Raw genomic sequence first — 17,654 nt, forward strand, 5'->3', positions numbered from 1 at the left:
CCTCCCCCGGTGCACCTTCTTCTTGCTTTTCTCCAATGTTCGACTCGCCTCTCCTATCAGATTCCTTCATCACTAGCTTGTTAACTTTCCCACCCACCTGACTTCACCTACAACCTTTGAGCTATGCTCGATCCCCTCCTCCCCTCCTTTTCATTCTGGCGTCTTCTCCCAAACTTTCCAGTGCTGAAGAAGGGTCTTGGCCCGAAATGTCAATGGGTTTATTCATTTCCATAGATGTGTTTATTTTATCTGTTTATTCATTCCATACGTGTGTTACTCTGGATTTCCAGCATCTGCAAAATCCCTTGTGTTTATTGATTTTACTGTTTAAAATTTTATCTCCTGACAGTCACAAGATTATCAAATGATTTTCCTTAAAGTTATTGCTATATTTGTAAGTTATTTAGGTTATACAGTTAAACCACATTCAGAAGTTCTCTTTCTCCTTTGGTATTTTGGATCTCTGGTCCTACCCAGTATATAGTTCACAAGCAGAAGCTGATGAACTATCTTCTTGTTTTCTGTTTTGCTCAGTTTTTTTTAGCTTGATCTGGAAAGTGTGCTTGACAAATATTTTTTTTTACCATTCAATTCTGCAAGGCATTCAGCTGTACAGATTACATGTTGTTGGAATAGATTTCAAGGCACTAGACACCAAATAGTATACACAAAACAGCTGAATCAAAAGGGAAAAATGCCTGGAATTTATGAGCTGTGTATTTTCTCTAAAAAAATGTCAGGAGAAATGAATTGAATACTTGAATATCTAAACAGAAATCTATAGTGTAGCAGAGGGAGTTGGTGAATATACATTTACCTTCAGAGTACAGCATTTCTTATATTTGAGATACACAGCTTTACAATTGTTTATCTATTTAGCACATCATAATTATTGAATATAATTATAAAAGCTGTCAAAATTTTGTACACTTTGTTGGTTAGGTTGCTATGATTAAGCTTTCAAGGCTTTTACAGATAGAATGAGGACATTCGTTATGTACAACGAAAGGATAACTCCAAGTATTTTGTAAATAGTGGAAAAATATCAGTGAAGGTAATTTGACAGCTGATGTAAAACCATTCGCAAAATAATATGAATAGCCAAAAGCCAATAGAATGATGATCTTTTGAGTATTGACCAGAGAACAAAAGTCTAAAAATTGATTTAGTATCTTTCAGTGGTGACCAAATATCATTGAGAATCACCACGAATGCTGCTTCATGAGGCCCCATAAAAATGTTGCTAATCTCAAAGTGGCATCCTCTACTGATAATTTCAAAATTTTCTTACGGCCACAATTTGGCCTTACTGGTAAAATCTTTACCACAAAGATATAAAAGGGCATGGCACAAAATATGCACCACTCTGCTTAGTGTAGGGGTCGCCAACCCGTCGACCACGATCAACCGGTCAATCTTTGAGACCTTCCCTGTAGATCCTGAAGAAAAATCAAAAATAAATACACGTACTGTTATGTGAGCATTATAAAGGTAATACTAATTAGGATATTGGTAATATAGCAATATTTTCGCTAAAAAGCTGTTTGTAAAGAGAGATTGTTTCTGGGTTGCGGGGGTTTAGTTCCGTTCTTTCTGCCCAGTGCGCATGTGTGTAGCTCCCCCGCCATGCACTGGCATTTTCAGCGTAGCCTGTGCTGCATCAAAGTGACCAATTAGATTAGATAAGAGTACAGACTGTCGCAAACATCAATATACGGCAGTGTCCCCAACCTCCGGGCCGCGAAGCATGTAGTGGTGCAGCGGTAGTCCGGATGCACACAGCACATCTTCAAGAAAAAAAGCTGAAATGAACAAGCTAATTAATTAGGTGCTGCCTGGCACGTAAATGTCGGCTCAGATCAGAGGCAACGCAATCGGCAATTGCTCATGATATCCTGATAGCGTGGCAGAGGCTCCACAAAAGAAGGTAAAAACATACAAATTCCATTCAGAATGGGAAGAGGAATTTCTGTTTACCTTGGTGAAAGACAAGTGTGTATGTATGTTGTGCCATCAAACACAAGCACTGACTAAAAGGGAGATTCTGCAGCAGCACCGCAACATCAACCACCAGGAATTTAAAGACACCTACCCCGCAAAGAGCGCAATTCGTACCTGGAAAGTTGAGCTGAAGTCGGAGTTGAAGGCCCAGCAATCATTTTTCACAAAACATGCTGCTCAAAATAAGTCTGCTATTGAAGCATCATTTCGTGTAAGTCACCTTTTGGCTAAACACAAGAAGCCTTTTACAGATGGCGATTTATTCAAGGAAGCAATGGTCATTACCACAGAGACTGTTTTTAATGACTTTAAAAACAAAAACGACATCACAACCGCAATACATAAGATACCGCTTGGCCCTGCAACAGTGACAAGGAGGGTGGAGTCACTGTCAGAGGACGTGATCGACTTGTTACTCTGTGAATATTTTTTCACTACAGTTAGATGAATCCCTGGATGTAATGCAAATAGCTCAGCATGTTGTATTTGTCAGAATGGCTTTCCAGGATTTTACAACGAAGGAGGACTTCCTCACTCTTTTGCAATTAAAGGAAAGAACGAGAGGTGAGGATATTTACAATGAGTTTAAAAAAATATGTCCATGAAAATGACATCCCCATTCATAAACTAGTGGCAATTACTACTGATGGGGCTGAGCAATGCGCGGTGTGCACGTTGGTTTTATACCACTAAAGGTCAGTGCTTACATCGGGTCAACTTATCTATGTGAAATTGCATTTTCACAGATGAAAATTATTAAATCTAAGTACAGGAGCTGACTTACTGACAGACACCTCACTAGGGTTGCCAACTTTCTCACTCCCAAATAAGGGACAAAAGTAGCAGTCAAATCCCAGGACATTTATGTTTACCCCGAAAAAGGCTACCATGACCATGAAGCCTTGCGCGGGCACCTGTGTGCACATGCACGTACGTGCCGATTTCTTTTCTTTACCCCACCAATCGGTTTTGGCTTAATTTTCATCATTTCTACTTTATATAGGCTGTGTATTTATCATATCATTCCTGCTTTTACTATATGTTAGTGTTATTTTAGGTTTTATGCGTTATTCGGTATGATTTGGTAGGTTTTTTTTGGGTCTGAGTACGCTCAAAATTTTTTTCCATACAAATTAATGGTAATTGCTTCTTTGGCGTAAAGCATTTCGGCACGAAAGGTTTCATAGGAACGTTCTACCTTAGCGGGGGAAATATGGGACAGTTGGCAACCCTACACCTCACAGACTGTCTCAGACTGGCTGTCTGTAGTTATGAGCCAAATTTCAGGGAACTAGCAGAAAGTATTCAGCCCCAGTCATCACACTGAGTATAACAGTCAATTTTTATTCATTTATTTTTCATGTTGAAATAAAATTAAATAATGAAACTTAGAATTAAAGGTGTGAAGTATTGTAATATTCTTAAAGAAAGACAGCTATGGCCCGTTTGATATGCTAGTTACAGTGCTTTTTTGTTTGAATGAACTTGAAAGTTTGACAAAAGCATTTTGTGCAATTCAAATACAGTTCGCCCAAATAAAAGGCCTCAAATTGGAAGTACAATCTGAGCTGTTTTTTCTCTAAACGGTTTAATAGGTAGATCTTGCCTTTCACTGAGGTTGAGGGAGGGGATCTTGGGCTTAAAAAGGTTGGTGACCGCTAGCTTAGGGAATGTTGCCAATAAATGAACAGATACTGAAAATGGACTATGCAGAGATGAGAGAACATGAACGTATGCTCCTAGTGGATCAGGGGATCCTGGCCACTGAAGTGAAGAAACTACAAGCAGAAAGTCTGCTATTTAAAACGGCTTCATTGAAGATTCCCAGACCTTTATTTATTCATTTTCAGAACCTGGGCATCACTGCTGAGGTCATTATTCATTGCCCATCTCTAATTGACTCTGAGAAGTGGTGCTGAGCCATCTTAAAATGCAGCTGTTTAGAAATTATTCTGCTGAAGGTAAACCAAAGTTCTATTCAGGAAGAGGTTTCAGGGACTTAGACTCTATGATATACTCCCAATTTCAGGACAGTGTGAGATTGGGAAGGTATCCTGAGGGTGTTGATGTCTCTCTGTGGTCGCTGCCCTTAGCGTACTTGGTGGGAAAGTCATAGGTTTGGAAAATACTGTCAGTATTGCCAGATGAATACTGGAGTGCATTTTTACAGACAGTCCACACTGCAGCAAAGGTTTGGGATGGTAGATAGGGTGTCAACAAAATAGGATAATTTGTCTGGGATACAGTCTGCCTGCTTGAAATTGGTTTGAACTACACTGACGCCAGTATGTAAGGAGTATTCCATAACACTACTGACTTACATTTGTAGATGATGGAAAGGCCTTGAAATGTGTGATCAGAATGGGAATCATCTCCCAGTGGCCGCCAGAGAAAGAAGGATCTCCCAGTGGCCGCCAGAGAAAGCAGGATCTCCCAGTGGCCGCCAGAGAAAGCAGGATCTCCCAGTGGCCACACACTTTAATTCCACATCTCATTCCCATTCTGACATGTCTATCCACGGCCTCCTCTACTGTAAAGATGAAGCCACACTCAGGTTGGAGGAACAACACCTTATATTCCGTCTGGGTAGCCTCCAACCTGATGGCATGAACATTGACTTCTCTAACTTCCACTGATGCCCCACCTCCCCCTCGTACCCCATCTGTTATTTATTTTTATACTCACATTCTTTCTCTCACTCTCCTTTTTCTCCCTCTGTCCCTCTGACTATACCCTTTGCCCATCCTCTAGGATCTCCCCCCCCCTTGTCTTTCTCCCTAGGGCTCTTGTCTCATGATCCTCTCATATCCCCTTTGCCAATCACCTGTCCAGCTCTTGGCTCCATTCCTCCCCCTGCTGTCTTCTCCTATCATTTTGGATCTCCCCCTCCCCCTCCCACTTTCAAATCTCTTACTAACTCTTCCTTCAGTTAGTCCTGACGAAGGGTCTCGGCCTGAAACGTCGACTGTACCTCTTCCTAGAGATGCTGCCTGGCCTGCTGCGTTCACCAGCAACTTTGATGTGTGTTGCTCAGTGGGGAAAACCTGCTTGCGTTGATTCCATCAATATGCCTCATTATTTTGTATTCCCCAGTCAAAACTCCCATCATTCTCCCATGCTCCTACAGGATAAAGTCATAATCTTTTCAACCTATACTGTGACTCAGGTCCTCAAGTCCTGGCAACATCCTTGTAAATTTTCTCTGTACTCTTTCAATCTTATTGCTATCTTTCCTGCAAGGAGGGATCAGCACTGCACACAATACTCCAAGTTTGGCCTCGCCAACATCTTATGTAACTTCAACATAACATCCCATCATCAACAGCTTCAGGGAACCTGGTCTTGAGTTTAGTACTTAAATTAAATTAAAGGCATCCGTTAGTCTTGCGAGACCATGGACCTGCGCCTGGAAAGTCTTCACTCTCCAGGGCGCAGGCCTGGGCAAGGTTGTATGGAAGACCAGCAGTTGCCCATGCTGCAAATGTTTGGTTGCCCATGTTTACTACTATAGCCACAGTATTTATATGGTGATTACATTTGAGTTTAGTACTATAGCCACAGTATTTATATGGTGATTACATTTGAGTTTAGTACTATAGCCACAGTATTTATATGGTGATTACATTTGAGTTTAGTACTATAGCCACAATATTTATATGGTGATTACATCTGAGTTTCTGACCAATGATGACCCTTGGGATATTCATGGTGGGAACTAAATAATGAAAAAGCATTAATGCAATAGCTGGTGTTTCTGGCAGCAAGTTGCCAGCCATGTGTCTGTAGGACATCATTGGTGGACACAGCCCAGTCCATCACAGGCAAATCGCTCCACAGCACTGAGTATGTTTACATACAGCATGGTTACAAGAAAGCAGCATCCATCATCAAAGAGCCCCACCATCCAGGCTGTGCATCCTTCTCAACACCTTTGTTAAGCAGGCAGTATAGAAGCCACGCCACCAGGTTCAGGAACAGTTGTTACCCTACAACCATCAGGCTGCTGAATCAAAATGGATAACTTCAATCACCATGACTCCGAACTGATTTTTTAACCTACAGGCTCACTTTCAAGAACTCTTTGCAACTCATGTTCTCAGTAATATATATTATTTGCAGTTTGTCTTCTTTTGCACATCGGTTTTTGTCAGTCTTTCCTTACATATAGTTTTTTGTAAATGTTATTGTACTTCATTTTTTTCTGTAAATGCCCAGAAGAAAATAAATCTCAAGGTAGTATATGGTAACGTGTATGTATTTTGATAATAAATTAACTTTGAATTTTGTAAACTTTGAGAAAGCCTGCAATTCAGCAATTTCCATTATGGCTCTGTCTGTTCTTATGGACTGAAAAAACCGTAGATGACACATTTCTTCTTGAAAATGAAGCTCGGGTGATCTTCAAGGAGCATCAGCCTGAAACTGGCAGTAAGGAATGGTGTGTACACAGCTGGGTACTACACCCTGGATAATAACAACAGAAAATGCAAAAAATTGGCTTGGTTGTCTTGGTACATGTTGGTACCAATGACATAGATAGGACAAGGAAGGAGGTCCTGAAGAGAGATTTCCGGGAGTTAGGAAGGAAGCTGAGAAGCAGGACCTCCAGGTAGTAATCTTGAGATTGCTACCTGTGCCACGTGCTAGCGAGGACAAGAATGTTGGATCAGGCAGATAAATGAGTGGCTGACTGACTGGTGCAGGGGGCAGGGCTTCAGATTCTTGGATCATTGGGATCTCTTCTGGGGGAAGTATGACCTGTTCAAAATGGACAGGTTACACCCGAACCCAAAGGGGACCAATATTCTGGTGGGAAGGTTTAATAGAGCTGTTAGGGAGGGTTTAAACTAATTTGGCAGAGGGATGGGAACTGGAATGATAGAGCGGAGGAGGGGGAAAACAGAAATAAATCTAAGATAGTGAGCAGTAAAGATGTCAGGAAAGACAGGCAGGTGATGGGGCAAATTTGTAGCCATTGGGATAAGTTGCACTGCAATCAAAGCGAAAAGTACCAAACATTGGTCTTAAGGTGCACGCAGCATGAGGAATAAAGTGGATGATCTTGTCGTACAGCTACAGATTGGCAGGTATGATATTGTGGCCATTACTGAGACGTGGCTAAAGGATGCATGTCTCTGGGAGCTGAACGTCCAAGGATACACGGTGTATCGGAAGGATAGGAAGGTAGGCAGAGGGGGAGGAGTGGCTTTACTGGTAAGAAATGACATTAAATCATTAAAAAGAGGTGATATAGGATCGGAAGGTGCAGAATCTTTATGGGTTGAGCTAAGAAATCGCAGGGGTAAAAGGACCCTGATGGCAGTTATTTATAGGTCTCCAAACAGCTGCAGGGATGTGGACTACAAATTACAACTGGAAATAGAAAAGGCTTGTCAGAAGGGCAGTGTTATGATAATTGTGGGGGATTTTAACATATGAGTGGATTTCGAAAATCAGGTCGGCACTGGATCTCAAGAGAGAAAGTTTGTAGAATGTCTGTGAGATGGCTTTTTAGAACAGCTTGTTGTTGAGCCCACTAGGGGATCGACTGTACTAGACTGGGTATTGTGTAATGAACCGGAGGTGATTAGAGAGATTGAGGTGAAGGAACCCTTAGGAGACAGTGATCATAACATGATTGAGTTCACTGTGAAATTTGAAAAAGAGAAGCCGAAATCCGATGTGTCGGTATTTCAGCGGAGTAAAGGAAATTATAGTGGCATGAGAGAGGAACTGGCCAAAGTTGACTGGAAAGGGACACTGGCGGGAAGGACAGCAGAGCAGTAGTGGCTGGAGTTTATGTGAGAAGTGAGGAAGGTGCAAGACAGGTATATTCAAAAAAAGAAGAAATTTTTGAATGGAAAAAGGATGCAATCGTGGCTGACCAGAGAAGTCAAAGCCAAAGTTAAAGCAAAGGAGAGGGCATACAAGGAGGCAAAAGTTAGTAGGACGGGAGAGGATTGGGAAGTTTTTAAAAGCTTACAAATGGAAACTAAGAAGGTCATTAAGAGCGAAAAGAGGAACAATGAAAGGAAGCTAGCAAATAATATCAAAGAGGATACTAAAAGCTTTTTCAAGTATATAAAGAGTAAAAGACAGGTGAGAGTAGATATAGGACAGATAGAAAATGATGCTGGAGAAATTGTAATGGGAGATAAGGAGATGGCAGAGAAACTGAATGAATATTTTGCATCAGTCTTCACTGAGGAAGACATCTGCAGTATACCAGACACTCAAGGGTGGCAGGGAAGAGAAGTGTGCGCAGTCACAATTACGACAGAGAAAGTACTCAGGAAGCTGAATAGCCTAAGGGTAGATAAATCTCCCGGACCAGATGGAATGCACCCTCGTGTTCTGAAGGAAGTAGCAGTGGAGATTGCGGAGGCATTAGCGATGATCTTTCAAAAATCAATAGATTTTGGCATGGTTCCGGAGGACTGGAAGATTGCAAATGTCACTCCGCTATTTAAGAAGGGGGCAAGGAAGCAAAAAGGAAATTATAGACCTGTTATCTTGACATCGGTGGTTGGGAAGTTTTTGGGAGTCGATTGTCAAGGATGAGGTTACGGAGTACCTGGAGGCATATGACAAGATAGGAAGAATTCAGCATGGTTTCCTTAAAGGAAAATCCTACCTGACAAACCTATTACAATTTTTTGAGGAAATTACAAGTCGGCTAGACAAGGGAGGTGCAGTGGATGTTGTATATTTGGATTTTCAGAAGGCCTTTGACAAGGTGCCACACATGAGGCTACTTAACAAGATAAGAGCCCATGGAATTACGGGAAAGTTACATACGTGGATTGGGCATTGGCTGATGGGCAGGAAACAGAGAGTGGGAATAAAGGGATCCTATTCTGGTAGGTTGCCAGTTACCAGTGGTGTTCCACAGGGGTCCGTGTCTGGGCCGCTTCTTTTTACGTTGTACATCAACGATTTGGATTATGGAATAGATAGGTTTGTGGCTAAGTTTGCTGATGATATGAAGATAGGTGGAGGGGCCGGTACTGCTGAGGAAACGGAGAGTCTGCAGAGAGACTTGGATAGATTGGAAGAATGGGCATAGAAGTGGCAAATGAAGTACAATGTTGGAAAGTGTATGGTTATGCACTTTGGCAGAAGAAGTAAACGGGTAAACTATTATTTAAGTGGGGACAGAATTCAAAGTTCTGAGATGCAACAGGACTTGGGAGTCCTCGTGCAGGATACCATTAAGGTTAACATCCAGGCTGAGTCAGTGGTGAAGAAGGCGAACGCAATGTTGGCATTCATTTCTAGAGGAATAGAGTATAGGAGCAGGGATGTGATGTTGAGGCTCTATAAGGCATTAGTAAGACCTCACTTGGAGTACGGTGGGTAGTTTTGGTCTCCTTATTTAAGAAAGGATGTGCTGACGTTGGAGAGGGTACAGGGAAGATTCACTTGAATGATTCCGGGAATGAGAGGGTTAACATATGAGAGACGTTTGTCCGCACTTGGACTGTATTCCTTGGAGTTTAGAAGAATGAGGGGGATCCTCATAGGAACATTTCAAATGTTGAAAGGCATGGACAGAGTGGATGTGGCAAAATTGTTTCCCATGATGGGGGAGTCTAGTACGAGAGGGCATGACTTAAGGATTGAAGGGCGCCCATTCAGAACAGAGATGTGAAGAAATTATTTTAGCCAGAGGGTGGTGAATCTATGGAATTTGTTGCCATGGGCGGCAGTGGAGCCAAGTCATTGGGTGTATTTAAGGCAGAGATTGATAGGTATCTGAGTAGCCAGGGCATCAAAGGTTATGGTGCAAAGGTGGGGGAGTGGGACTAAATGGAAAAACGGATCAGCTCATGATAAAAAGGTGGAGCAGACTCGATGGGCCAAATGGCCGACTTCTGCTCCTTTGACTTATGTTCTTATGGTTTTATAGAAATATCAGCAAGTCAAGCAGCACCTGTGGAAAGAGGAAGACATTTTACATTCCATACAAGACTTGAAAGGCCATCAATGTAAAATGTTAACTGTCTGTAAGTTAACATAGACAGAACTCTGAAATGTATGCAGTGCTCCTTAGTGCTAGTCTCAGGATCATTCCTGGCTGTTGCTGCTTGAAGCTTCATTTTGTTTGTCCTGTCTTCTACCCTGGGTGTAGAAATCCTTTTGCACTGCTTCACTTATAAGCAAAAATCACTATCAAAGTATTCCTGGGTATCTTTCAGACTTGTAAAAATTGGTCACAAGCTTTTCAATAACATTTTTATTTGTGATTTCCAGGGTAAAATCTCCCAGGTGATTTCATCTGTATTCAAACGTGCATGTTTTGTCTCCAGCATGACTTTCAAATTCACCGGCTTGCTTAAAAACCATTCTTACAAGATATGAGATTAGATTTTTTTCAGAATTTTGAAAGCAAGTGGAAGAATAAACAGAAGCTTTTCCTTCAGCTTAGGATGTTCAAGGAAGAAATCATAAAGGAAAAGCCAGTCCATTCATACTGGGAATATTTATGAATGTAGAGTATGCATAAAAAGAATAAACACTAACTCAATTAATAAAAGTGGTAAATGCATAATGTTGAAGGATATATAGAGGTATGATGGTTGGAGTTGGAATATACAATATATCTGCTATGATCACACTGAATAGCGAAGTAATACCTACAGCTTCCCTTGAGTCACAACTATTTCCAACTTACTCTAATATAAAAACAAAAGCATTTCTGACGAAGGGATGGATCACAGACACACATCCACATGCACGAGCATGGGAGATCTTCAGGCTTTGTTTTTCCCCGGTAGATATGTTAATTTTTGAGACTGGACTGTTACATTTCAGATGGCATGTTGGCTACCGTAATCTTTAGAAATACAAGAAGCCTGTTGACTGCAGGAGTTTTAATACCCAGCATCAACAAAACAAAGTTCTAACATCTAGGTTTGCTCAGTCTGACACCAAAACGGAGCGGGAATTAACAGAGTGGGGTGACCTGATCAAGGTCTGATGAAGATACAGAAAAATTAATACTTTTGGGAAATATCAGAATTAAAGATAATAAATATATATGGTTGCCAACAAATCCAAATGAATTTCAAAAGTGATTATTTGAATTTGGCATCAAGTGGAATTTTGAATCAATCAGCAAGTTTGCCTGCAAGAGAAAGCCAGATGCATTAAATTAAAATTAAAGGCATCCGTTAGTCTTGCAAGACCATGGATCTGCCCCTGGAAAGTCTTCACTCTCCAGGGCGCAGGCCTGGGTAAGGTTGTATGGTAGACCAGCAGTTGCCCATGTTGCAAGTCTCCCCTCTCCACGACACCAATGTTGTCCAAGGGAAGGGCATTAGGACCCATACAGCGTGGCACCAGTGTCATCACAGAGCAATGTGTGATTAAGTGCCTTGCTCAAGGACACAACACGTTCCCTCGGCTGGGGCTCGAACTCACGACCTTCAGGTAGCTAGTCCAATGCCTTAACCACTTGGCCATGTGCCCATCAGATGAATATCCATAAGGTATGATCAAATATGATAAGGTAAAGAGATGTGAACTAAGATGGAAGGAGACTCCTTGAGAATGTAATCATGGTCACAGCTAATATTGAACAATACTGTCTTTCTATACTGTATAATTCTATGTAATCATCTAGTAAGTTAAAATTCAACCACTCACGACAAACATAAAGATTCACTTTAAAATGTTGTTAACCTTGTTGATCCATCTTGTTGAGATCAAGTGGTCAAATTGTTCCTGAAATTTGTACATAAAGTATTGCTTTAGAATCAGACCTTGACAATAATTGTGTGTCAAGTAGAAAATTATTTCTGAATCCACAGTGACTACAATGAACATTATATCTTTCAAGGTTGTATCATGCAACCACTTGATTCTTGCTGTTCCAGGAAGTCAAATAAGCTTTCCTTCTAACTTTAATATTTTGGTGGCAAATAAATATGTTCAAAGAAAATTAAAAATACACATTTAAAGAAAAAAACATTTTCTTATTATTCTTCCACTGGGTTATCCATTGCAGAACTGTTAGCTCCTGGAGCCTATTAGTATTCCAAAAAAAAAACTGGGTCTTTCAAATTAATTTACAGGTTCCATAATCAAAACCAATATAAGCTGAGATATTCATAGCCCATTCAACATCAAATAACATCAGTGGACAATGTCCTTATGATTTAAATTTAACACAGTCACATTTTAAAAGTGTCACAGTTGCTGTGAGAAAGTTTTTGAAATTTTGCTTTTCACTTACTTTCAATCATAAGCTGCTGAATATATTAAATGAACTTTCATGTACACGCTTTGATAACGTTATTGCAGAGACATTTATTCTCATGTAGAACATGGCTGAACATTGTCCTTTTTGACTAAAGCAATTAATAATCTTGTCCACAATCCTCCATGATTTACCTCTGCATCCACATTTAAACACTCAGAATTCTGATGTGATAGAAAGATTAGTGGCAAATGAATTCGATATATTGCTGGATAAAACAATACAGCAATCACTTGTAACTCGCTTCATGTAATCGGTGATAAAATCAATGCTTCTGCAAGTGGAACTTCAGCTCATGATAATTAATTTACAGCCGGATCACCATAGTGAGAAGACGGGTGAATTACTGTTGCTGCATATTACATGGGGAAACACAGCACCACAATATTTTAAAAAGGAGATCACTCAAATATGAAAATATAATTGAAAACTAGACAGTTGTATTAAAACAAACATTTGGCTTCAATGCTTGTGGATTTTAAGTCTTATAAAATCACACTTTAATAATCTTATTTTCAAGTTTTCTTCATCATAATTCCTTGCTGAGTACTCCTTTTACTAACCACTCATTTTAGATGTCAGTTTCCAGCACAGAACGGGGTCTTGGTTTTAAATATCATCCTTTAAAGGGCCAACAAGGCTAACTTCCTTGTTTGTCTTCTGGCAATGTTCTACTAAGTTGTCCTATTTTCATTTGAAATTAACTTATCTTAAAACACACATTCAATCGAGTAATTAGCAAGAATAGTAACAAATGATGTTACCATTTATCCAGAATCATGGGCTGGATAGTGCTCCAAAGAGAACCAGTGGCCAGATTCTGTTTGTGGGTTGGCTTGTCCTGACCCCTGATGGAATGTGTAAGTCAGAAAGGTGTTGGAGTCTAGATAAATGCACACCCAACCTACAGTCCAGTCTTTAGACTCACCACAGGGTGTGAAAACGGGCACACAATTGATTTTAATGTGATCACCAAACCTGATGAAACTGATACAGGTAAGGATTCCACTTACTTGATAGTATTTTATCATTAGCATTATATTTAGTAACTTAACTAATTTTTAATTACACATGTTTTCTTTATCTTTTTCTGAATTACATAAATCTATTTGGAATGGTCTAAATGTCTCTCACCATTAGCAAGCTGTCATTAGGCCATCAAGTTATTCTGTGGGTCAGACCTCAGAAATGACTACTCAAGGCTTAATTACAGCCTGTTTTTCACTCTGCAGAAGAGTCAAAGGATGTAGGGATGGGTTTGATTTCAGAGCTGCTCACTGGGTTAAGCATTCTTGCCAAGGATATTGAATCAGAGTCAGTGGGGGGAAAGAATTCAGGAGTCGGGAAAGTCAGTGGTCAGCCAGAGATATGTCTGGGACTACTCAGTGCTACTGGATGCAAAGAAGGCCAGAGAAAAAAATAACTTAGACTTCATAAAAAACCTACATGAGGTCCAGTTTTCGAATAATTTTTTTCATTAAAATTGGACTGCAATGCATACAAAAGACAGGTAAGAAATCATTTAGTTACCGCTTTAGGTAGGTTCATGAACCAAAATAATGTTCAGAAATAGCTTGTTATTTGCAATTTTCATAACCATGATTATGAAACTCCCTTTAAAAATCAGCTAACATTTGTTAAAACCACCTGTACAAATCACATTGATTTAAAAATTAGTACTTCACTGTAAATCATTTTTGATACCTTAGAAGATAAAAGTGTGAACAATTCATAGGAGTATTCCTGCAAACTTATTTTTAAACGGCATTGATTTTGCTAAAGAAAAGTTTGTCATCATTCAAGACTCACGTTCAGAGGATTTGAAAGCTGTTCTTACTGCTCCATTTCCTGAGCCAACGCAGCCATCCTCATCATCACAGTCTCCACTGAACTCGACATCATCACTATCCATCTGACCACTGCCCTTTCCTGCCCGTCGCCACTGTTCATACTTGGAGATCACTTTTCCTTGTAACAGCTGCAAAGTGAAAAGCTGCAAGTAGTAGACGGATACTTCAAAAGATATGACAACTTCAAAAATTTTCAAAGAAAATGAAAAGGGTGGGGGCAACATTAAAAAGAAAATGGCAAGCAAAAGACTATCAAAAACTATAGAAAAATCATGTGCAACTAACAACATTTATCAAATGTTTTTGTGAATTTCAAGCATTTTGGCTTCAATTTAAAACAAAAATTCAAGATTACTGAATTTCCGAGAAATATTGGTGGTGTCATTACATGGTACATCATTACATTAATACAATATGAAAGAGTTCAATGAAATCAAGTAATATTGGCAAATTTAAATTAACGTAACGTGACATTAAAGATTGCCAATCAATTATAAAACATCTTTAAATCAAGATATTGTGACAGCACTGTAATGTGCCATTCATTTCAATTTCTGGAAGGAACCATTGAAAATTGTAATCATTATGAAAATTTATTCATTTATATTACATCAATCTTGTCTTTGGAAGTTTATCAATATTATAAGAGTATGTGTACAAATATTAACTGAATCATTTTGTAAAGTAAACATGAAAAAGAGAATTTTTCAGCAATTTGATCATGAGCTAGTTTAAGTCAGCAACATTATGCTTTGCTATTTCTCCTCCATTCTACCCCAGTAAATCTTCTGTAAAATTAATCACCTGATCAAATTTTAACTGTAAGTTTGTACCCATCCTCAGAAATACAAATTCCAATTATGGCTATTAAATTACATATGCTGTTCTATTATTAATCATCAATTGATTTCTCCTGGCACCGCTCAACAGTTTTAGGGGTTTGACCTAGTTTAACTTTGAGTGGCTTTTGGGAGTTTGCAGGTACTAACAAATTCAGGCTCTGGTAACTCCAACTCCAAAATCTTCTTTAAACCATATAAAGAAGCGTTCCATTCACACTGTTGAATCTACCCTTTTCCAGAACAATTTAAAATGACTGTACCTCTTAACTCAAAGCTTTTACAACTGAACTTCAATAAAAAGAACTATCAAAATATCACAGGAAAACCCGTTTGTCTAAAAGGTTGCTGGAGATTCTTTTATATGCAGTCAATGAGAAGAGGAAAAGCTGTCTTTACAACCAGCAGAAGAATAAAGTATTCTAAAATACCATGTCCACCACTCTAGAGACAAATCACTGAGATTGACAAACTTCAATATTATTGTCCTAGGTCATGGTCACAGTATGACAAATCTTACAATAATATACTGAGAAAGACAAGAATGTACAAAGCTTTTCATTTCTCCTCTGCGCATAATGTAGGGTATGAGGGCTGGTTTCTTCCTCCAGCTTTTCCTTGAATTGCTGCCTTCGCTACCCAGCGCAGCAATTAAGAATAAAATACACATTCACATTTCTGCTTTTTTTCCTGTCTCTCTCATAGAAAGCAGGGATTGCTACATGTTATTTGATCTATTGCAACACTTGCAACTTCATGCTAATTTTTTAGGGACTTATACCAGAAGTTTTTGTCTTGTATTTCAAAGTTCCTGAACTTTGAAACTTTGAAAGTGGCGCGCCACTGTAGCATAGCTCATGGTGTCGGAGTTCAGAGTTCAATTGTGATGCTGTCTGTAAAAGCTTTGTAAGTCCTGCCCATGAGTGTAAGGGTTTCCTCTGAGTCCTTTGGTTTCCTTCTACACTGCCACTTCACGTTTCTCTTTATTCACTATTTCTCATACGTTATGCATCACAGGGTGAGGGGGGAGCAGCAAGATTTTTACCCTTTCATCACTTTTAGGACCAAAGTTTGATCCCTAATACATCACAAATATACACTTTGTGTGCTTCCTGAAAAAATAAAGGACAAATTTCTACATTTTTGATGTGGAGAAAGAAAACACTCCTCCTTTGATCTTCTTTAATCAGCCTATGCTGTTCCTCTTGGTACAGTATTCCCAAAACAGTCCAGCATTTTCCAGTACTCCTGATCAGTGAAATGACAAAAACAACTACAACCAAATGTCACTCTCTGGTACCCTTAGCATCAAAGGCTTAATTAACTCAAAACAACTTTAATAAGGTTCCAAAAAAATATACACAAAAAGCCCAAGGTGACTAAGATACAGGCAGGAATCCTTTTCAAATATCACTGCTTCACGTTCATTCCTGAGGTCTCTGTGTTATCCTGATTGAACAAACAAGATAATTTGAGGAACCAATTTCCCAAAATAACATCTTTAAGTATGTTTTATCCCAAATGGATATAGGGGCATGCTTATCAATTCGGTGGTAGTTACATTTCTGCACAGTACTGACACAAATATCGCAATCAAAGTTGTTGCACGTCCAAAACTCGGGCAAAAACTAATCACATTTTTACCAGAAAAGTCATCTCAACTTCAAAAACAAACAGAAGAGGATGCAGATGTTGATATTAATGTGAAAACAATACAGAAGATCACTGATAAAACTATCTATTATATTGGAAGTGCTGAATTTCATAACATTTGAAGAGTTAACCTACTTGCCAAATTCTATTATTACATTTATTACATATACACTTCCTTTTAGATGAAGAATGCAAAGCAAATCTTTGCACAAATTTCTCAGATAATTGTTCCACATTCATAGAGTCATGGAACATGATAGCACAGAAACAAGCTCTTCAGCCCATCTAGTCTGTGCTGAACCATTAATCTGCCTCATCTCATCGCCTGCACCCAGACCATAACCCACCATACCCCTCCCGTCCATATACCTATCCAAATGTCTCTTTTATACAGAATTCAAACCTGCATTTACCACTTTTGCAGGCAGCTCATTCCACACTCTCACCACTCTCTGAGTAAAGAAGTTTCCCCTCATATTTCCCTTAAACATTTTACCTTTCAACCTTAGCCCATGAGCTCTAGTTGCAGTTTCATCCAACCTCAGTGGAAAAAGCCTGCTTGCATTTACCCTATCTATGCTCCTCATAATTTTGTACATAACCATATAACAATTACAGCATGGAAACAAGCCATCTTGGCCCTTCCAGTCCGTGCCGAACTCTTACTCTCAAAATCTTCCCTCAATCTTCTATGTTCTTATAAATAAAGTCCTAACCTATTCAACCTTCCTATAACTCAGATCCTCAAGTCCGGCAACATCTTGATAAACTTTCTGCGCACTCTTTCAATCTTACTTATATCTTTTCTGTAGGTAGGTCATCAAAGCTGGAGACAATACTCCAAATTAGGCCACACCAACATCTTATACAATTTCAACAGAACACCCCAACCCCTGTACTCACTACATTGTTTTATGATCACTGATGTGCCAAAAGCTTTCTTTATGACTCTATCTACCTGTGGCACTACTTTCAAGAAATTATGGACCTGTATTCCCAGATGTCTCTGTTCTACTGCACTCCTCAGTGCCCTACCGTTCGCTATGTAAA

General features: G+C 39.5%; 1 protein-coding gene across 1 annotated transcript in view; it reads right to left on the reverse strand.

Moving 5' to 3' along the window:
* Window positions 1–17,654, reverse strand: part of LOC140198402 (glypican-5-like) — a 952,742-nt gene that overhangs the window by 469,354 nt on the left and 465,734 nt on the right. The window contains exon 7 of the mRNA XM_072259495.1: window positions 14,072–14,240. Within this exon, the coding sequence (XP_072115596.1) occupies window positions 14,072–14,240 (169 nt within the window). The remainder of the gene's footprint in view (window positions 1–14,071; window positions 14,241–17,654) is intronic.

This window comes from Mobula birostris, chromosome 5, assembly GCF_030028105.1.
Source record: "Mobula birostris isolate sMobBir1 chromosome 5, sMobBir1.hap1, whole genome shotgun sequence".
NCBI classification, from domain to species: domain Eukaryota; kingdom Metazoa; phylum Chordata; class Chondrichthyes; order Myliobatiformes; family Myliobatidae; genus Mobula; species Mobula birostris.